Raw genomic sequence first — 23232 nt, forward strand, 5'->3', positions numbered from 1 at the left:
GTGTTTTACTTGTTTGACTCTTGCTTTCAGCAGCAGTGTTTTATTATGCGCATGGATTTAAAAAATACAGTGGGATGCATCTTATAAAATAAAATGGAACATTTTCTCTTTATTACTGACATATTTAAGACTGTGCAGATATGTGTTGTAGGTTGATTTTAGCAGTATGTTGGTGGCTTCTATCCTTGTGATTGTGATTTAATTTCAATGTCTGTGGTCATGTGGTATTCTCTGCTGGAGCCAATCTTTCACAAGGAGCAAGTTCATTTAAATGTAAATGGGGTCCTGTGGATGGAAAAAACTACATACTTCATGTCTTCAGCGACCCACCCAAGCATTTGGTTTGGCCTTCCATGCATAAATAATAACAAGAAGGTATGCTGTCATTGCCTTGCTTGAAACACCAGAAGTGGTTTGGCACAGCAAAATCCCCAAGCACTAAAAAGAGATTGGTTTGGATAAACTCATAGTTCAGATCCCCATCCTGATTAAACAGTGTAAAAAAAAAAAAAAAAAAAAAAAAAGAGAGAGTTATGGAGTTATTTTGAGGAGTTGTGAATTACAGGAACAGCTGAAAACCAACTCAGGCTAAGAACATACCATACCTAAAAATACTCTGAAGTAGCAGAAAGCTTGTCATTTTGTTAACTTGAATGGATTTTTGCTCTTAATTGTTTGTAGCAATTTGCGAGAGTGGGATGTGAATGTGGTATAAGTGGCAATATAATTAGCATTAATTTAGCATAAAAATGCAAACCTACATTTTCTAAGTAGTTACCTTCCCTTCCACTAAAACATGGAAATATATTACGTAACTCTAAAGTATGTGTGGCTTTTTTTCAAGGTGTTATTAAATATGACAAAATGGAATGCTTTTTCTTTATTACTGTTGTATGTAAAGAGATGCGAAGGATTGCACAATGTCTTTTTATCAAAATCTTTGTGGCATATATATATATATTTCCACACTGCTAAACTCATGTGTTGACTTTTCATAGAAATACTCCAGGTGTATTTCAACAGAACTGAAAAAATCTCTCTTAGAAATTTCCTTTCCCACCAAGCAAACTCATAAACAGGTTTTCATCTGTGTGGATGAACAGATATATTTTCAGAATTACTTCATTAAGTGCACACTTTTATTTATCTCATTTATTAAGAATGTTATGTTCTGTTGCAGATGTTTCAGGGCATGACACATGGGCCTGGAATCTCAGTGTGTGATACCTTTGGTGAAACTCATTTATGAAACATCCAGACTTCCAGTTAGTTGTGCTCTGCGCTAGGAACTTAGCAGAATTTTGACTTTGTTCCAGAGCTGTAATAAAAGACTGGTATTTACTGTTTTCAGAGATTTCTGAAGCATATTTGATAAGCTTTCCTCTTCTTTTTATAAAGTGGCATTAGTTCAAGACGAGCTAGATTTAAGCAGTACAGGATTTGCTGTCCAGGGTAAGAAACAGGATATTAGTGTTTATGTTACTCAGCTATATTAGGTGTAGCTGTGAATTAAATAATTTTGTCCTGGCAGCTTCAAAACTTAAAATGTTCATCTGTTGGTCCCTCTTCTTTTATTTCATTGAGCTGGTTAAGTAAAAATATTCGAATTTGTATGTTTAGTTTTCCTAAAGATTCCAGTGAAATATATGCATTATAGATACAAATAGGTACATAGAGGATGAGCTAATGTGTTGTTCTGTCTTACTATTCACCATTGGGGGATATACATGTTGTGCTGGTTTTCATTACTTGGTTGCATTCCATGCAAACTGATTTCCACAAAACCTATTAAGTCTTCTAGATATATTTGCTGACAACTCTTTATTGATACAGTTTTTTAATATAAAAAAAAAAAAAAGAGCTCAAATATTGTCATGACAGATGAGAAGTTCTAACCTACTTCTCCTATGAGAAATCTCAGCAACACACCTGATATCTGAAAAGCAACGCTATTGGTTGCAATGTGGGCAATATGGGATTTTTGTTTTGTTTAGAATGTGTAAAATTATTTTCCCAAGTGCTTTTTGTTTAAGCTTGTAATTTGCAAGACATTCAAAATTATTGGATAGAGAAGTCCACCTCCTAATTCACTAGTCTAAAGAACAGACTTGAGAAAGCAGAGCAAATGTCAAGCACTTCATGAGAGAGCAAATCCAAGGGTGGGTGGTGTTAATCTAGGCACATTTGCAGAAGTGGCATAGCAATTGTGATATAGAAAATAATCTAAAGACCATTAATAGACTAAGAGCCATTACCATATTTTAGGGAAATATTAGGTTTCTTACATAATGATAAGATGTGGCAGAGAAAGCGAGAGAGTATCACCACATTGATTAATTTTAAGGCAAGTTAGAATTAGAAGGGTCTTTGAATACGGCCTTTGAAAAAAAGGATCTCTGAAACTGAGTTAATAGGGTTCGATCAAAACAGCAGTATATAATTTCATGGATATTGTGAAAATTACGAGCATCCTTAATTTAGTCACTTTTTTATAAAAAAAAAATTAAATGGGATCCCCTTTATGTGATTGGAAAGACACTTGAGAATGGGAAAATAAAAAAAAAAATAAGCCTTTGCTCAGCAAAGACAAAAGGAAAGCCTTTCCCCAGAAAGTTGGTCATAGCTTTTTTAATGAAAATAGTTGACTATGAAAGATGGCATCTTCCTGCAACATAAATTTTACTCCACATACCCTGCAGCAAGATATCTGACTAAAGCACCCCAAGGACAAAAAAATCCTGATTGCTCCCAGGAGCCAAAGAATCTGTTAAAGGAATGGAATCCACCTGGCTTTCAACCGTTTTCAGTTTGGGAGGTAATACTCATGAAACTTCTTCAGGTCAAAATATTGAAGCATAAGACTATAAATATGGCTGGAATGACAGAATTAATGTTGCCTGGCCCAGGTCAGGAGATGGGGTCCAAGTTCCTAAGTGTATCTCTGGTTTCCAAGACAGTGATCTGGCTTTGGGTTTAAGTTAGTGTTTCTAGAAACTAAGAGTTAGGTATGGCAGCTTCTCCAACAATTGACACAAACACAGGCAGTACTGTTTTCCTGTGGTGTTGAAGGTACATCCCATCATGTTTTTCTAGACCCTACAATAACAAATGGAATTTCTGGTTTTGTTTTCTTGCATTTGTGGGCTGTGTTAAATGTTACATACTTTTCTGCTGTCCATGTCCAATTTAATCAATATTACAAGTGCTCCCATGTGGTAGGCGGAACAGTGGCAATAAAGTGAAATTTCCACAGCTTTTACCCATTGAAATTCTCAGAGGGCAAGATTCTTATAAACTTCACTTTGCTTCCTCTGTAATAGATTTAATAGCTCCATTCAGGGAGAAAGTCTGATGTGCTTTCTCATTTTCAAAATGTAGATACCAAACCAAGCTTTATTCTCTTTCCAGCTCTTGACAAACTTTGAAATTTTAATATTCTTTTACCATGAGTGTTGAGAAATGTACTTGTCTCCAGAATTGCATTGATGTCACAGTGTGACTCTGCATTTGAAAATGAGGGAGTTAACTGAGGTAAATTCCAGACATTCCCAAAAAATTTTGAAACTGGTGTAATTTAGGTCAGTTTAAGGCTGTTTGGAATATCTTATTCTACACATAGGAATTGGTAATGTCCACTTTGAATGAACTGACTACATTGGCTCTGTGCCACTGGGCATCCTTTTCGTTTTAGGGCTTTCCTCCCAGCCATTTAAACCATCTTTTAGGCATCTGTGTGCTGCTGAAGCAATGGAAAACAACTTTATCAAAGCCTAAGAGCTGGTCTTTAGTCCCAGAGTTCATTATAATAGTTTAGAATTTGTGTTGTGTGCTTCTTGTTATTTTGGTGTCCTCTGTTACAAAGAATTACTCTATTGTCTTCTTCCTTGTACAATGCATCATTTGGGCTCAGCAGTCACTAGCAGAGTTCTGCTTCATTCTTCATGACTGATTATTTGTCGTATTAAATTCTCCCCTAACAAAGAAAAGTCGTGAAGCACTGTAACCGAAAGAGATAGTGGAATGTTCACACTCCTTAGAAGATGTAGCACCCATTCTAGCCTTTATTTATATGAAATTATTGTTTCTGTTGCTATTGTGCTCTTTCAGTGAGAAATAAACAAACAGTAGGAGGAATATTAAATAAGGGGTTTAGGAAAATTAGGTTAGATGAAGAAACGATAAAAAAAGATCCATCACAATTCAAATGAAACAGCAGGGTTTAAATGATACTGTACATCTATAAAGCTGTGTATGCTGATTTGCTGTTACTTGGTAGGCCAACTGTTTTCATTTTATGTACCATAAAATTATTGTAACTGCATTTCTGCTTGAACAAGGGTGGGGACACTTTAAAATGGAACAGGCTGTGTACTGTTTTCTTAATCATAGGAGCCCTTGAATAATTATCAAACAGTGTTTTCCACAGAGTTGATCTATAATTCATCTGAGGAAGAAAACATCTTCCCAATAAAAGATTTTTTTGTCCTCAGTTGTTCAAAGGTTTCTTTTTATTATTATCATTAACCCAATTATCAAATTTCACAACTTCTTCATTTCTCAACTTTTTTTTTTCTTATGCTTGTAGCTGGAGGGAAAAAACATAGGTGGAGACATTCAGTAAAAGGGTTTTTACAAGGCTTACAGTTACTCTAAGTTACAGCCAAGGGAATTTAATTGGGGGAAGGTTTTTGGAGGGTAGCTTGTATTTTTTGACAGTTTGTAATATTTTAAGTTCCATAATTCAACAGTCATAAGACTGCATTAAAATTCTGATATTTATAAAGAAGTCAAATTTGAATTATCAGTGAATTGATTACCTGGATTGTGGCTCAACCAGAGCCCATCTGCTGTCCACACCACCAGCTGCAGCTCATAGTTACAGAATACATGACACAAAATAAATACTACTCTATCAGGTCTGCTCTGCTCACTGCAATTTAACACCATTTCTTCATTCCATAGGTAGCTATTTACAAGTGGAAGTAAGAGAATTACTTCAAAAGTGAATGTACTAAATGTGCTCTTTTAGTTTAGTTTACATATGGTTTTGCTTTATTTAAGTAACCCCACCCCTCTACTCTGGATAATTGTGAGCTGATTATAACATATTTGGGTTTGAGTTTTAGCTTTTCTATTTGCTTAGGCCTTATGTAATGGTGGTGGTGTTTTTTAAATAGTTTCTTCTTTTTTCTTTCCCCAGAAATATGACATTATTTTATTCAACTTTGTTACCAAGTGAAAGCTCATGTTCTTGCATAACTCTTAAGCCAACATTGTGAGTAGAGCACCTATCATGAGACTTTCCATAAAAGTTCCAAAAGTTGACTGTTCTTCATACATTCCTGCAACAAGACATTTCTTTCCTGTTGCCAGCAGTAATGCACACCTATTACTTAGCTTACAGAAGCACCTTACTTGCCTTTGGTAGCTAGAGGCTGAGCAGTAGGTCTTGGCTTCCAGTAGCAGTCCATTTTTTTTTGCTATGAGGGAATGAATGACAGCAGTAGGACTGAAAACTTTCCTATTTTGAATTAATGAACACACATGAAATATGTCTTCTCTAAAGTTTGATCAGCAACTGCTTCTGGAAAAACTTCATTGAAAGCTGCTGAACCTGCATGTTGTCTTTGAAGTATTTAGCAATTTTGTTTTCACCTTTGATTTTTTTTTCTGTTAGAAACTAAGGGTTGAGTTCAAACTTAGTTATGCTGAATTTATAGTAGTCTCAAGTGGCATTTCTTATATGATTTTCAGTGAGTAACTTGTGAGGAAGAAGATCTACTTGAATCAGATTCCATTTTCAGCTTGTTTCTCTTAAAGGTATGGTACCTGATTTTTCAGAAAGAGCTGACATACATTCTGTGTCCCCAAATGGACCTTCAGACCAATCACGTTTCTATTTTATTTGGAAATGCAGGATGTATGGGCTTGTCATAGCTCATAAAATCCTGACAGAATAGTATTTTCTTTCTATTTTAAATATTGACTTTAAATGTCTTAGTTAAATAGAGGTAAAAATTATTTTTGTTACACTGATGTCTGAATTTCCATATTTGAAAGATGCAAAATAGTTTTACTTAACCCCATGATGGATGAAATGTAAGTGTTCAGCTTAGTTCTGTTTCTTTTTTTCATAATGAAGCATCTAACTCCCCTAGTTAGGGGCAAGTTTAAAGTTGCACACTTCTGATTCCTTGTGTTCTCAGTTTCTGTTGAAGTCACCTTGTCAATTGATTCTTCTTTCTCTGTAATTATAGATTTGAGCAAAACATTTTCACTTTTTAATGATGTTCAGCTTTGTAATAACTTTGTGAGATGGTCTCCAAAACCAGCCTGCTGTACTTGTATGCATATATTTTGAAATGGGCACACGTCATGCAATCCATTTGAGCTTAGGATCCTGCCAGGCTGACATTCTCTGAAGACACAAAAACATGCATGGGATCCCTTTTAGCCATCAGCTAAAACATGGCTTTTGTTAGTCTGACAAAGTGTGTGCTGCACATGGGGGAATGAGTGAGGAATGTCACCTCATTGTCACATGCAGTTCAAAATAGATACTAACTCTGAAAAGCCTTGGATGAAGTCTCTTCCTATTTCCTCCTCATTTGAGAATAGAACAAGTATGTTTATCAGTGCTGGTCTTCACTATGTCAAGTGTGCTGGGCTAACCAGATGTGGAAGCTTTCACAGAGCATCTAGATAAATGTAAATGTCAGACTGATGACTAGTTCCTGCCCAAACAGTGTTCATATGAAATTGATGGTGCCCCATTTCATCTCCACAACAAATTCTGAGGAGAAAGCCTGTAGCATACCTCTTCCTTCCCCCACCTGTGCTTTTGGGACAGAGGCTGTTGCAAATAAAACAGGCAAGCAAAATCTCGAATGCAGTTTCTGCAGTGAATTGAACGGGAGCACTGGTTCTTAACCACACAATGCATTTTTAAAAGTTCCATGAGTGGCAAACGAATATGTGGTACATATTGGAGAGAAAAAGGATATCTGCCCAAGCTTTTCTGGGATACTGAAGGGAGTGTATCTCAAAAAAGAGGTGTTTAGACAGAAAATTGTGGTGCCTCCAGTGGTTGCTTCATCTTGCATTTTCAGACAGTTATCTGAAATGCTTGTCGGATGCAAGCATTTCATGTCTTTCATGTGTGTGGCTCCGAAATGTCCCCAGATCAGCAAATCTGACTCTGTCAGCAACAGAAAGATAGGACTGTGCCTAAAAGCCACTTGTTTAATTTTCGCAGACTTTTTTTGTTAAAAAAGATTAATAGAAGATGTAAAAAACCAAACTCAAGCTCTTTTACCCATATCTAAAAAAGATCTCAACATTGTATGCTCAGATGCTATATGAGACTAAAAATAGAAGTCTTTAAAGATGCATGGATTAACTATACAGTAAGCAGCAGAATTTATTTTATTTTTTTATGAAGATGCCTAAATTAATCTTGCTCTTATAATAGGAAACTTCATAGGGTTTTTTTTTCTCCTGATTTTGGAAGCTATGTGCTGCTTGCTTCACATCATGTTCCACTTTTCAAGTGAAATACTGCTATAAACGAGTGGCTATTATAATCCCCAGACCTCAAAGCCCAGCACACATGGCTTTGTGAACACATGATTTGAAATGAGTGGAACTTTCTCAATATATTTGTAGGTTGGTATGTATAGAGGATATATGTTTTATGAGGACTATAAAATCTGCTTAAAGGCCAGGTGTTGACCATCTATTTTGCATTGGTAAAAATCCTCTGCGCCTAATGTGTGGCGTTTTGCTAATTCCTCTGAGACTATGGAGATTCTCAAAACTGCTCAGCTTTCAGCCCATGGGTGCTAAGATTAACACTGAGCACTTCTGGAAATCAAATGTGGGTTCACTTAAGCCCATTTTTTTTTTGTAGTATGGCCTCTGAAAATTTCAACTTCTGTGACTACCTTTACTCAAGCAAAGAGAATCCATGCCAATACTTTAAAAAGTTCATACATTTTTATTTCTGTTCTTCATCTTAGTGCTAACTGTGGAGCTAATTTATGCTGAGGTGATCAAAACATCTTGTTTCAAAAAGAAAACAATAATTTCCACAAATGTAGCACATCTCCCCAATTGTAATTGTGTCTCATCTTTGTCTCTTTCCATCATAAGGGAAGCTACAGTATTTTTCGTAATTACAACATGTATGAATTGATTATTGTACTTGAAAACACTGTTTGCCAACTCAAAATTATTGCATTTCATCAGCATTAGAACAGATACCTGCCTGTATATAAAATAAAAAAGAAGACTCTTTGTTTTACAATCACTATGATATTTGCTAACTACAGTCACTTCGCTATTCCTAAATTCCTAAGTCCTGTTCCTAAATTAGCTAAGTTAGGTCTAGTATAGTAGAGTAAATCAGTAAAATGTTATGTTTTTATTCACACCACCCCTGTGAACTTCAGCCTACTTTGTGCAGGAAAATCCTCATGCATACAGTGTGAAGAGAAATAATGTGGTATATTTAAGACAATGAAGAACTTGTTTCCATATCTGTTTCTGCTGGAGAGTTGGGTTTTTTTTTTTTCCTAAGCAGGTCACCTTACCCAGCCTTTTCATAGGAGTTCACTAACTGTGTGGCCTTCATTTTCTAAGTGCTTGATTGGAGGCTCTACGATAGTGTTAAATAAGTGCTGAACACACAGAGCTGCAAATGAAAGCAATCAGTGCTGTGCTTTGAGCATATTAAGTGCTATATAGTGCTATGTACTTTGAAAAAATTGGGTCCCATCTGTATCAAACTGGGTTCTCCAAGTTAGATTTTTTTTTAACCTCAATTTCTGTATAACTTGCCTTTCTGAAATTGCAGAATTTCCTCCTCATCTCTTAGGAGATAATGAAGATAAATTCATTAATGTTTGTGCAGCAATAAGAAGTCAATAATGAAATGAATAATTTGACTTTCAGAATAGGTTGAGGAGATGTAGCAAGTAGAACATGTGGCTTCATGCTAAACAGTAAGGAATAAAGTCCTGAATAGCTTTTCACTAGATAAGTATCAATAGCTTTGTGCAGTGAATAAGGCAAGAGGTTTTGCATAAGGTAGAGCTTGATCAAGATATTAAATATTGTGTCAGAAGGGAAGAGTATTTTATTTTTAAAGATAATAAAGTATTTTACTTTTGTGATATTATTAATAGCTCAAAAAACATAGGGGGGACAGGATGATTTGCATCTCTAGTCCTATAGCTATTAAGCCTTAAACTAGGAAAAAAAATTGACCATGTAGTACTCTACTGAAAGTTACATGAAACAGCAGTGGGTTTGAATTTGCTACACAAACCCCCTTGCTAGAGCTAGCAAGCCAGCTGAGAGTAGCAGAATGTTTTTGTCTGCTCTGTGGATAAACACTGGCAAAGGGTAGTGCAATAAGCAAGAAGAAGAATTATAATAATGACAAAAAATCAGGGATTTAATATTGGGCCTTGGGGGACACCATATTTTCCTAAATTAAGTTTCCAATCTCATTGCCTAGTAATCATTGTTTTCACCTATTATTTTCTCTGTGCATTTTTGTACTTTTGGTCCCAGCCAGCTCTATTTCCTGAAGTCCAGTTTGGTTCTGGACTTCGGTGTGCGGCTGATTAGAGTTTCCTGACTTCTATTTTTCATTTGATCCTAATTTTCTCCTCCCTTCTCCATCTTCTGGATTTTCATGTTCTTTTCCTCAGACCAATTCTGCTTGCTTTTTTCCAGTTCTTTCTCTGACCCAAAAATCTCCCTTCCATACCTCTTTTGCTCCTGCCAACCTATGAGCACGGGTGGGGGGGGGGACATGCTGCTCCTGCTTTCCTATAAGCTGCCAGCTCCCAGAACAATGATACACAGCCAAAAAAAAAAAAAAGGGAAAGATTGGTTTCCCTTGGTTATCATCATAGTAAGGATAATGTGGTTGCAGTTTAGTTGTGCAGGGAAGCTGCCAGGAGAATTTGTATTTTAGAAGACCTATTTAAGTTGTAGTCTCCCTTTGAGGAGGGAATGTGCTTTGGTTAGTACACACAGGAGCTGGGTGAAGGGGTTTGTGGAAGCTCTGTGGGATGTGACTGCCTGTGCACTTTGGTGAGCTCTCAGCACTGTGGGGGGTGTGACTGTCTTCAGTGATTACAGATTCCTAGCAGAATGTCAGCTCTTCAGTGCAAGGAGCTTTTCTGAGCATGGGTAAGTAGAATTTTTAAAAGCTGTATTGCTTGGCTGAATTTGGGCAGCTTAATCCAATGTACCACATCCAGATGTCATCCTGTCTGCCAGATTTTGGGTTCTAGATTAAAATCACTGGAACATTAAAGATTTTAAAAATGTACACATACATATAAACATATATTTTTCCTAATCCTATTCTTAGAAGTAGATTAATCACTTTGGCTGAAATTAAAAAAAAAAAAAAGGGCAAATGCTATCCAACCTGCAGCAGGGCTTCAGCACAGCTGATTTCAGCTCAAGCATTTAAAAGTTTTGAAGCTATAAGCAAATGAAAAGGCATATGTATGGTGGGAAGTCTGGATTACACTTGCAAATGGGTCCTCCTATCTACTTGTCTAAAGACATTAAAAACAAATGTTAAGTTCAGGTCTTGTTCAGAAGTTTTCTCTGAGGTATTTTCAGTGGTATCAACAGAGCCACCTCACAAGGCATTTCAGGACTTCAGCTAGATTGGCACTGTAGATTTGTGTTCATTGGGCAGTTGTGAGTGAGGAGTCTATAAGCAAGTCTTTAAGCTTCCACAGAGGTAAAATTATATTGCTGACAATGAAAATTAATTTAGAGGGTGTGGGGCATCTGCTGTGTATGGGAGAAAGAGCATTCAAATTAGACGAACATTTAGGAAAAGTAAGAGTAGTGCAGTACACTGAACAATGAGAATTGAAAAACTTAACTGAAGGAAAGAGGAAATGAAAGATGGAGGAAATTATTATGTCACACTGCTTTAGTAAGAAGCAAAATGGATACAAATCAAGCCAACTCATGCCCTTCTGTTGCTGTGATACAGGTAGCTTTACAGAAAGACTGGGTGACCTGAAATGCTTGACTTGGCCCTGGGAGAACCCCTAGATATAGCCAGCATTTTTGAATTCAGAAAATCTGTCTGCCATCTCCTCTATTTCAGTATTTGTGAGTCACACATCTTTGTGCTGAGAACCAACTGATACTTCTCGTTTTCAAAGTATGCCATCAAGGTGTCTCTAACAAACTTGGCAGTGCACTCATATTAATCAATAGTATAGTGTAATTCCTGATTCCAAACAATGCAGCAAGAAAAGACCAGGTTGAGGTATTGAAGCACAGTACTGAAATTGAAAGGATCCTGCTACTGTGGAAAGGGGATAGAGATGTGTGCTGTTATGGCTATGCATCCCAAGCACACTAAAATACTATAATACCAGTCAGGAACATTCCTCAAAACTTCATAATACTCGAGTAATTACACAAAAGTTTGTTGTCTGAATTTTCCATATTGTGTCTTCAGAAGGCAAGTAAAGACAGTAACAGAAGGGGCTGAGAGCCAGCAAGAAGGCAGGAATGCACTGCTGGTTTTTACTACTTTTACTGGTTTTGATGAGCAGACTTTTATCTTTTCCTCCTGTTAGAGGAGTTCGACCATGTGTCAGTATACTATATTTTGAATAGTACAGCTCCAGCTGAGCCAGGAAATCCAGTTTTTACAGAAGAATTTTTGGAGTAATTTGCAGTGGATGTCTTGGTGAAGATTCTTACAAATCACTCCAACATTGTAATCTGGGTTGCAGGAAAAGCTAAAATAACACCTGTGTTGTCTTTCTGAAAAAGAAAACCCCAAGGACCACTTCATATGTTCATGCATATGTTAAAGAAGCCAAGCTTTAAGTAATATTTGTAACAAGTAGGTTTGTAAAATAATCCATAGATTGCTATACATGCTATAGACTACTTGTCAGGTAATTGTAGAAAACAAACAAACCAACACCTCCCTCACCTCAATCCCCCAACAAATAATTCTGCTATTTGATGAAAAGATTATTTTTTTTAAAATTCAGAAGGTGTTTTTTGTTCAGGAAAAATGTTACTCAGTATAAATAGATCACCTACTTCTGCCTGTGACAGCATCAAGAAAGAGGAATATTTAAACTGGAGGGCTGTAGTTAGCTACATTACAAGACATAGTACAAGAATTTATTCAGGTCAGAAAAAGTATCCTTAGAAGTGGAAATAAAGCCAGTGTGATGTTAATAAAACTGAACATAGAGATTGGCTATGAGGAGAAAATATGTGAAGGTACCTAGAAAAGCTAAACAGGAATTGTTGAAGTATCTCAGAAATAGAAAGCCTGCAGGAGTCATTAGGTCTGCTAGACCACCAGAGGATAGTCATTCCAAAATGATCAGGAGATGGCAAAGAAAATAAATTCTTTTACCTCTAGTATTCTCAAAAGACAAAGAAGAAATATATGCACTAACAGAATTCTTTACAGATAATTTCAGAGATGTACTGTTAGCGAGCCAAAAAGAGGTGAGTAATTCAGAGAAAGTCTGGAAGGTAAATAAAAGGGATTTTACAGTGTATTTCAGAGAGAAACCCCCAAACTGAGTCACTAATAAAATACATCATTTAAATGACATTTTAAATGAATTCTTAATTAACATCATAGTTTCTTTGTAAATAAACTCTGAAGGATTTTTCTGAAAACAGAATGGGAGAATCAGTCTCACCACTTGCATGTTATAATGGAAACTCAGCTCGTAGGAAAAAATGCAAGAAATTAGGGACAATAGAAGTGTTTGTATGTGAAGGGACATTGAACACACAGATTGAAGAGCAAAACAGAAAAAGTAAAGTGAATTATACTGTGAAGATGCAGTATTTTGCTTTTTTTCCCACCACGGGCTTGAAATGAACATCCAGGAAGGACACTGGTGAAGGTCATGAGGAAACCCTCCTTGACTTTCTGAGCTTTAGGTCAGGCGTAGGTTCACCCAGCTAACTTCCAGTGTTTAACAGCACTGCCCAGGTGAAAAGTCTGCATTCCAAACACTAAACTTCATTTTAAAATCCCTCTGCAATCAGGGAGGAATTAACAATTCATCTATGAAAAGTCAGAGTTGTGCCCTTGTGTCTCTCTCTCCATGGAGAATGAACTTAGAGCAATGCCTGAAATTAGGCAGGGTATATCCAGCACGTTGAATAAGAATTAACAATGAGGTTTAATTTTCTTTTCTACATAACCTTGATGGAAATGTATTAGTCTTCAAGTCAGACAATGGTAGTGCTCTTCATGCTTTATGCTGATGGGGGAAACAGCATTTTCTATGAACCATAATGGCAGCCAAAAGAAAAGTAACGATCAGTTGGAAAAGTTAGACTATTCTCAATATAGTTTCACGCTTCAATGCCTTTCTAGAGATGGCCAAGTAAGAAAAGTATCCCTTTCTGCATAATAAATGATTAACTGTACATCTCCAATCACATCTGGAAAGCATTTCTGAGTTTCATTCTGAATAGCTGACATTCTCTGTTAATGGTTTTGTCAGCATATGCTTCTTTTGCTTCTTGCAAAATACTTGATAAAATATTAATGTAGAAATAAAACAACAAAAATACAAACCACAATTTTTCCTATTTTCTTATAAATCAGTATGGCTCAGCATAAGTTTACCAGCAATTCTTTTCCACATTTGCACCATTATCAGAGTAAAACATGCTTCTTTTCCTGATTTGCTCTGAGACTACGGGAGGGAGACTAGAAAGAAATCTCAGCCAGCAATGAGAGGGAGGGAAAGCTTGCACAGCAGCCGGACTGGAAAGGACACCCCACCCCTCCAAACTTCTGGGGAGAACATTCCTTTTCCAGCAGCTGGAAGTAGACTGCAGTTTAAAAAAAAAAAAGTAGAAAAAAATAGATCAGGAAATAATAAAGTGCTGGGCAGATTAGCTGGTGACAATGGATGTTTTCTGCCTTCAGAACCTAAGAAGCAAAACCAAGTAGGGTAGATAAGAGCTGCCACTTTCCAGCAGCCAGGGGGGTGAGGCTGAGTGTGGCAAGTGGGGAATACAGGCTGCTGGGTGGAAATAGGTGGATAAAGTGGATGTGATTTGTGACACTCTTTGGGAAGGAGCCACCATGGCACACTGTCCAGCCAGCTTTGCAGTCGGCCTCCTCTGGCCCAGTGATACATTTCAATGAGAAGCATTAGACTGCCATAAAAATTCAAATGATGCACCACAAAACAAAATGATACCATTTGGTAGTAACTGCCAGTTAGCACTTTCTGGTCAATATGATCATCATCATCACTTAATTATAGGCTTGTTTGTGGGAAGTTCAGCCTTCTAAGAGTTCTACTTTTGAATATAACATAGGGATTAGAAACAGTTATTAACAGGTTGGTGCCATTATTCACCCCGAGTCCCTAAAGGAGAAATTAGAAATCCTGTTTGAAGATGAAATATGACCACTAGAGGATGCAGTCAAGATCCTGAATGAGTGAGGCGTCCTATTCCTCAGTCATGCACTGCAAGGCCAGCCAGAACATAGAACAAATACTTTCTGGAGTATTTGGGTGAATAAATGACAATGCAGAAGTTGGGGAAAGTTCATCAACAAAGTAGTATAGCTAGGATAATATAGAAGTCAGCCCACAAGCCCAGCTTTTATTTAACTTTTACTTCTTTTGCATAGTTTTTATTCGTTTTCCTTTTCCTTTGTTTCTTCTTTCCCTACATTATCTGTTGTCTTTCCATCCCTCCAATCCACACCCTACTGTTATCCTTTACTGGTGGTTACCTTCTCATCGGACAGTTAATAAGCAATTCACTCTGCTGGTTGAACCTGGGATACACCTGTTATGAACACTTCCGGGTACCTTAGATTCATCTATTTATTGAACATATTCAGTAAAAAAACATAATTATTTTTTAAAATCTTTCTCCCATTTCATATTTATTTGCTCACTACTTTAGTCAATTGATTTATTTGTTCCCCATCCATCCGGCCCTCAGCCACAAACACTTGCTTAATCTTGTTTTCTCTCTCATAACCACAATTACTCACCCACAACCAGTAGATCATCCTTATTTAGGAAATTACTTGCAGTTTGGAGAGGGCAAAAGGGATAACAACAACAACAAAGTAATCCAGGACCAAAACAGGAACTACTGGCTGTTAATTGAGATATCGGTGATGTAAAAAACCCCAAACGAACCAAAATCAACCCTTGAAAACAATATGGTTTTTTAAACAGACTAGAAAACAGATTCTCAGTGCTGCTCATCAGTAGGGAAACTTCTCTGATAAAACACAGGGAAAGGTGATTGCCCCTGTGATTATCACAGTGCCTTTGAATTAAAGGTGAGAAGATTGTTTCAACTTGTCCATGTCTTGTTTCACTAATAATTACTTAATTTTTTTTAATTGTATTTTTCTCTATAGCCTCCTTTGTTTATGGTGTATGTATCTGTTCCTTACATCACACCTCCATAAGTCAGGCTTTTCTAATGTATTTATGAATATTTATCTAATTTCGTTGCTGATACCTGCTATTCAGCTTTGGCTGAGGCCTGGGTTTTGCAATTGAAATCTTCACGTGTCTTGACTTCATTGGACTGAGGAAAATCACAAGGGTCTTACTTCATAAAATCAGTACAGAATTAGACCTCTGTGTAGATTAAAATACTAAAATATGTGACATAAAATATGGAATATACAGTATCAACTGATTAATGTTACCCCTGAGACATAAATTTTTCATTTTTCTTTATTTCACAGTTTTAATGCAGAATGTTGCTAACCTCATTTTTGTGTTTAATTCTAAGTCAGTTGTGAGGCAAAAGGTTGATAATGGCTAAATTCAAGACATCCAACATCAAAAGACATTTTCAACATTTGGACAAAATAAAACCAGGTGTGAATAAAATATCATATTGCAATAGTAAGTGTTATTAAAGCCATTAAAGTGCATTTGAATCGGGTGTTCTATTCATTTTCAAAGCTAACATTTGTAAATGTGTATGGGCAGGATACTTGTAAATTTAAAACAGAGTATTCGGACTTACTTTGGAATCTGTAGCACAATCATACTGTGTTTTGGTGATACATAATAATTCATAATTTGTCTTTAAGCAGGGGCCATCCAGTTTTTGTTTTTGCATGGTATTCTTGTTGGTTGGCGTATGTAGTAAGAACAAAAATGTTACCAAAAAAAGATATTTGTTGCATTCTGGCATAGGTATGTAATGTCTTTGATATCACACTTAGTTACATATCCTCAATATCTGTTCTGACAAACGGTCTTCAGGATTTTTTTTGTAATTTGCTAACTGCTTTTAAGTTAGAGCTGTTGTATTTCCATCCTGTCCTTTTAATATATGTGGTGACAGTGCGAGTCTCAGACAACCTTTCTGTAATTTTGAAGGAAAATAGGAGAAGTTGTATTATCATTTCTGTCTATGAAATTTACTTCTGAAGTGAATGCCATACATATTTCTGAAATGAATGCCAAATGTATTTTCTAGAAGGGAGTGCCATTGAAAGCCAAGGCAGGCAATTTATACCATGCATAATAATGATATTAATTTTTATGGTGTGTATAAGTTACATTTTGATTAGTTTTTTGCATGATTAAAAATTTGCAAAGCCTTTATGGCCCCCAGGAGCCTACCTGTAATAAACAGCTCTCACCTTCCAAACCATAAAACAGGTCTGCAGTACTTGAACATTACAGCTAATTGCCTTGCTACATCAAAGGGAACACCACAAGACTGAGAAAAATCACAGAAGGGGGGGTGGGGAGTGAGGGGCAGTTTCACCTCTAAAGGTTATGTGTTTGTGGCTTGGTGCAGCCCTGTAAAGTTATGGCCTCAGAACTGCTGTTTGCGATTAAGTTGATGGGGAAAGTCTATCCCGCAATCTCTCCCTGCTGCTGACACAGAGTCTTTGTTCACATTCAGATTTCTCAAACTGTTGCCAGGGTCAGGCTGAGGTCAGACACCACGATGATGTATAGGAGAACATGTCTGGGAATTTCTCTCACACTTAAAACACATACCAGAAAAACAGGAGAGCACCCTGCAAAAATTGTCTGATGAGACCCAGATGATACTGTAGCTTTTCTTTTAGTACCTTCATAATTTTCTTTCTCTTTGCCTGACACACACACAATGTTTTATTAATGTGTGCCACGATAGCCCTTACAATTTTATGTCCCCTCAAGATAAGGACACTCAGTAGCACTTTGACACTTCATTTTCCAGCCCAGGGGGATTGGGCCAGTAAATCTAGTAAAAGAAGCAATGCGTCTGTTCCCAAGGATGAGTCGAAAAGGGATTGCCATCGGCTCCGTGAGGCCACGGGGCCTGACACTGGATACGAGCCTCATGTGTGCGCGCTCAGCATCAACACAGCCCGAGCCAGGCATGATCACAGGCGCGCAGCATCCCGCGCCGTGCTCCCCGCCACCCTGACAAACACAGCCCCTCTTCCAGCTGCAGCAGGGATACCTACCATGTTTGATTAGCTATCAGCGTGGGAGGAGGCGGGGGACTGCAGGGAGGAGAGCGCTCACACAGCGTGAGGGGGCTTTCCATTCGCATGGAAATTTTTTTTTTTAATATGCAATTATTTTTAAAAGAAGGGGCCATCTTTCTCCCTGCATTGTTCCAAAAAGTGGACACACATGCTTAGTCCTAACCTATTGTATTTCCATGTCAATGCAAAACACATTGATCTGCGGTCAGGATTTTTTTGAGGGGATATGGGGGAAGGTTGGTTTCCAAAATTGCAGCTGTGTTTTTCTCTTCCGATTTACAAAAGGTTTTGCAGAGAGTTGAGAATCAGATAGGTTTGCCACATCGATCTGAGGGCTGTTTGCCTAGGCATAGGGTTTCAGTGTATGGCTGGCAGTAAGGCAATAGGCAGCAATTTTTTTGTGCTCAGCTGCTACATATGACAGAGGATATTTCATTCGGCTGTCAGAATGTTATTAATAAAACATGGGGTGCGAAGAGGGCCACTATTTCCCCTTTCAATCACTATAGCATTTACAATGAAAATTTTATGCAGTGTGTAATTTTCAGTTAATGCTTGACACTTAAAATGTCGGTAGCTGCATTTTGTATGGTTCCTGAAGGGTTAATTGTATCATGTTCCCTGCATAAAAGCTCTGCTTATCAAAAGTGAATAGAAGAGTGTATGCAAATGTGTGTCTGTGACCTTTTGCCTTTCCAGGGTTAATTTATATGGTCATTAAAGATTTTATGAAATTGAGCGGCCTGGTGCTTTGAATCCCATTTTACCTTCACCTCCTAATTTATATAATTCCTACCTGAACAGGGAAATATGATTCTTATTTTTGTGTGTGTGTGTGTGTGTGCTGCAATGAAAACAGCATGCTGTGCTGTAGGGAGTTGCAAGTCTGGTTATCTGGCATTACTCAGATTGCTAAAAATTCATTAAAATGTGACATCAGCACAGTGAGAGACAAATGATCACAGGATGAAAAGGAACAGTGGGCCTTTCACGGATTAGTGCTACACAGCCCCAGCATAGAAGCTAACTGCATAAACAGATTAATCCACCAGTAGCAGCATAGCTAAGATTTACCGAATAATTAAATGGGCTTGAGTTACTGTGAAGATTTCCATGTAATCTAGCTGGTGTGAACACGTAAGTGAGGTGTGGGTAATGCTGCTTCCTCAGAAGCCGTACACCAAGTTGCATCATTTATCCTGAATGGCTCCCCCTGGAGACAAAATTTGAAACTTCTCCCGCAAAGCCAGAGGTTTATATTTAATACAGTACCTAATACCTAATACTTACTTACTGCAATTAGCGGGATACTGCTGCACTAATAGGATTTATATTTGAGTTCTCCCTTTTTTTTTTTTTTTGGCTCCAAGATGCATTTTTACATGTGCTTGCTTTTGTTCCAGCCTGTGGGGGGTGTGTGTATATGCGTGTGTGTGCATGCATGTGCATGTATTTTAACACAAATCATTTCTAGCCAAAGAATATGAAATGACAGGCTTTAAATCTGTCACACTGGGGGAAAACAGGTACTCTTGTAAAGACACAGTCCGGTTTTGAAATATTGCAAATTATTTAGAATTAATATCCAGCCTCTTTAAAGCACTGTTCTTTCCCTTTTCTTCCCCCCAACCCTTCTTCCCCCTGTTTTGCCACCCTCCGTTAGTGCTGTTCTTATTACAGGACATATTTTTTAACTGCTGTTAACTGGCTGCTGAGTTCCTTTCCTGAGATCTTTTCTGTGTTTGTCCACAGAAGAACAAGGTGAAGACACAGAGGGGTCTGCTAAAAGTACATCAGTGGCTGTGGCTGATGATAAAGACTCAAGTGAGAGAGACAATAGTGAAGGCAAAAAATCTAGTAAAGATTCTGGTAAGATGCTAGAATTTTGTTTTCCCCCTTTTTTAACTTATGAAATGCCCTTTCATTTTAAACTGTCTGGACATTCCCACTACTATTCATTGCATGTACATTTTGCATGTGATTTCTATCAGTAGCCTCCCATTGACCTATTTTTAATCATAACCATCTGACAGGATAGATGCGGATAAGTTGAAGAATATTACAGGACGACCAGTGAGATTATTTTTTAATCAAATCAGTTTGTGTGCTTGTAATTTTTTAAGCGCCTTTCATTAATCTTAGCTGTACTTGTGATTCCTCTGATGGCATATTAATTTTTCATAAGCATAGGATTAGGTACCACTTGAATTTTTTCTTCAATCAGGTTTTGCCCCCCTTTTAACCCAGAGAATGTGGGGGTTTTTGTTATTATTTTTTGCTCTTGCTCACAGATTAGTTACTCCCAAGAATCTGGCCTCTTCCTGGGCATTTATTTGAGGTATTTGCAAAAAAATACACAAAATCCAGTGAAAAAGTTTACAGATGATTCAGCCTAAGAAAGAGGAAATATCATTGAAAACGGATTATGGGTTGGGTAATTTTGATCTCCTGGAATAGACAAAGCCCAGTAATGAAAGCTACTGTCTTTGAAAACAAAACCTCTATGTCATGACATTTACTTGTGCACAAACAAACCCAGGGCCAGCATCTGGTGTAGATACCCAAGGCTTTTTCTATGTTTGATTTGGCAAATATGTGACTTCACCCATGCTTTTTATGTATGAGATGGAAATCTATGGTCACAATGAATATTACATTGGCTACTTTTGCCGCACGCTATACCTAGTTACATTATGTTGGATTCACTGAAGCAGAAGAAGTGCTGAAACAGGTTGAAGCCTATTAGTTTCAGGTAGTCATATATCTTTTCCTTGTATGCTGATGACAGCAGCATACAAAGGAGGTTGTATTATCCATAAAGACGTATACTTGTAGAGAAAATACCATTTTACATCTGAGTTTCTTTACACCCAAATTTGCCTGTACTGCAATTTGCTCTTTACATATTAAACATTTTTGAATTTATTTCCAAAAAAAATTATAGATGGCCCTTTCTATTTCAGAATTCAATTCAGAAGACTGACTTAAAGATTAAAGCTTCCTTTAAGTTTGCTTGTTGATGGGCTAAGGTCAGTACCCATCACAGTTTACAACCTCAACTGCTCTTCAGTCGCTTTATTTTTTGAGATCAAGAGACTGAGGGAAGGCTGATGATGACAAGGATGATGTTGAGCAAGAAGCTGTGTTGTGGTTTAAAATATATATTCCCCTTGGCTGGCTCTCTGACTTGGTCAAAATTGTCTGCAGTGCAGTAAAGCCATGCTCCCAGGCTGACACAGGTCCTAGTTTGTGGTCTCCTCAGGGACTGGCCTGGACACTCCCTAGGAGAGGGGTGACAGCCACTTGCAGCCTGCATTTCCTACCATACACTTTGCCTAGGGGACAGTGTGAACCACTTCAGGGAATTTATAAGCCCTCTCTTTTTCTTAAGTTGGTCCATTTATAGTTTTTTTGGAAAGAATATGGTATTAAAGATCCAGAAAAAAAAAAGGGAAAAAATGGAATCTAGAAAAAAAATACTGAAGGGGAATTCTCAAAATTCCACCAGGATTAGCCACTCATAAGGGCCAAGTTTAATTAGGACAAACCTATATCCAGATGCCTACTGGGTGCACTACAAAAAAACAGCATAATTGTTCTGCATTCCCGTGCCAGCAATTACACAAATAACTTTGCAGTAAGATTCATATAAAAACAAGGGCTGAAATACATGATTGCCTTTGTGCTTTGCAGAAAATAGTTTGTACTGTAAAATCCTGAATATTTTAGAAACTTTTATTTTTCTAATCTAAATTAATTCTGCATATGTAACATTCCAACCATCATCTTAATTTCCACTCATCTGACAAGTATTTCTAATGACTGCATAACTGCTTATGTGTAATTGAATGTTAATTTGGGCTTTCTCCTGAGTTGAATGTTGCAAGTCTCGCCAAAGAAATCTCAGGAAAACCAATAAATTAATCACAATACTAACAAGTTAGACAGGAAAGTGGTGTGACCCTTCTTTAGCACAGAATCTATTAGACAAGAAAGGATTAACATGTATTTAGTAACAGTGTGTTTGTGTAAGCTGTTGTGCTGCGTTGCTTACCTTATCTCAAGGAGTAGAGCTTTCAAAATGAGACTTGGCAATATGCAAGTTATATTTGTTGAATATTCATTCAGAATAGAAAAGCCTACTAATGCTTCATTTATATTGTCATTTAAATCTAGTGCCACTTTAGATTAATTATAATCCAAATTACAGCTCTATGCAGTGCAAGAATTAATATGGAATTTATCCAGATTAATACATTTGCATTGAAAATGTAATATGTCTCTGCCATGGCTAAGGGGAGCACTTTTTAATAAGGTAGTAAACATGAGGAAGGATGGAAATTAACCTTCATTATTGCAATGAAAATGATCCTTTCATTCTACTCTAATTAGAAAGAATACTCTACCAGTAATTATAATTTTAGAATTATTTTGAGTCTGAATAACATCATCTGATGTGTCAGAAGTCTTAAATTATGCAATCTTTATCAAATACAAAGATACTTAAATAAGAAAATAGTGGTTTTATCATGGCTTTTCCTGGATTTTTTTCTCACTAGTAGATGTACTGTATTAACTTTCTCCCTCTTATTAGTCAATAAGCACAAACATTTTATTTTTCTTTTGGGGCTTCAAAATATATTATGAAGGTGATGACATCTGAATTGCAGTGAGTTGTGTCATTTTTATATTAGTAATCCTACACAAGTTAAATAATAAATTCTGCTACTGACAGACGATCATTGACTAGTCTATTCCATGGCACTTATTTATAATTAAACTTATTTTTTGAGCTAAATGTATTGAAATTACATTATTCATCTAAAATAAGCTGCGTATTTTATATTATAAAAAGAACTGCAGTTGTGTTTCACAATTGCAAAAAAGCACCAAACCTACAAATAATGTGTCTCAAGAATAAAAAGTGAGTATTTAAAACATGAATAACCACTGGATTTAGTCTTTTCCTACAACTGCCTGGTAAGAATGGCATGGCAGTGGAACATCTAGCTATGAAAAGAGTGCCACACAGCATGCTCAAGACTGTAACATTTTCTCTCTCCCTTCTCCTTTGATACCCTTTCTGTAAGACCAGAGGTGTTTACAGCTTTTCTACAAAAGCCCCCTAAAACAGCAAATTCAACGTGGAAAGCAGAGCATTGGTATAGCGAGACAAGGGACTGAGCTGTAGTAGCTGGATCATTGTATAAAAAGCTGAACGCTGCTTTTGGCATGTTCACTGTGGCTCGGGGACTCTGATCTTCACCATGCGCAGGGGCAAGTGACTCCCCAGTGCCAGAGGGCAAAATCAGCCACCCTTTTTCTATTCTTTAAAGCTCACCAGAAGTTCCAGACTCAGTTACATTACTACTGGCCAGATGCAACTTCAGTCATATAAGAAGTAACAGTGTTTGGGGTTGAATGAATCCAGAGCCAAACGACAACAAAAACAACAAAGCCTCTGTAAACTTTGACAGTTTATATAAATATCATAGTAAACATTGTAAAAAGCTGTGCTTTGTTATGCATTTATTGACCCCAGCACAGTGTTTTATAACTCTATGGTTTTATTATATTAACCGCAAAAGAAATTTAACCAAAAAACCCCCCTTGTTTTTATAGAAACAAGAACTATGTGTTTCATGAGTATTATAGGCCCTTTGAAGTAATTAAGTTATTCCATCCTGTGGTGG

General features: G+C 37.1%; 1 protein-coding gene across 1 annotated transcript in view; it reads left to right on the forward strand.

Annotated features, from left to right (window-relative positions):
- Positions 1 to 23232, forward strand: part of ZFHX4 (zinc finger homeobox 4) — a gene marked incomplete at both ends in the record, with an annotated part of 122223 nt that overhangs the window by 80071 nt on the left and 18920 nt on the right. Inside the window, one exon of the mRNA XM_082303114.1 lies at positions 19292 to 19408. Within this exon, the coding sequence (XP_082159240.1) occupies positions 19292 to 19408 (117 nt within the window). The remainder of the gene's footprint in view (positions 1 to 19291; positions 19409 to 23232) is intronic.

The sequence above is a fragment of the Coloeus monedula genome (genome assembly GCF_965178545.1).
Source record: "Coloeus monedula genome assembly, chromosome: 1".
Taxonomy (NCBI): Eukaryota; Metazoa; Chordata; class Aves; order Passeriformes; family Corvidae; genus Coloeus; species Coloeus monedula.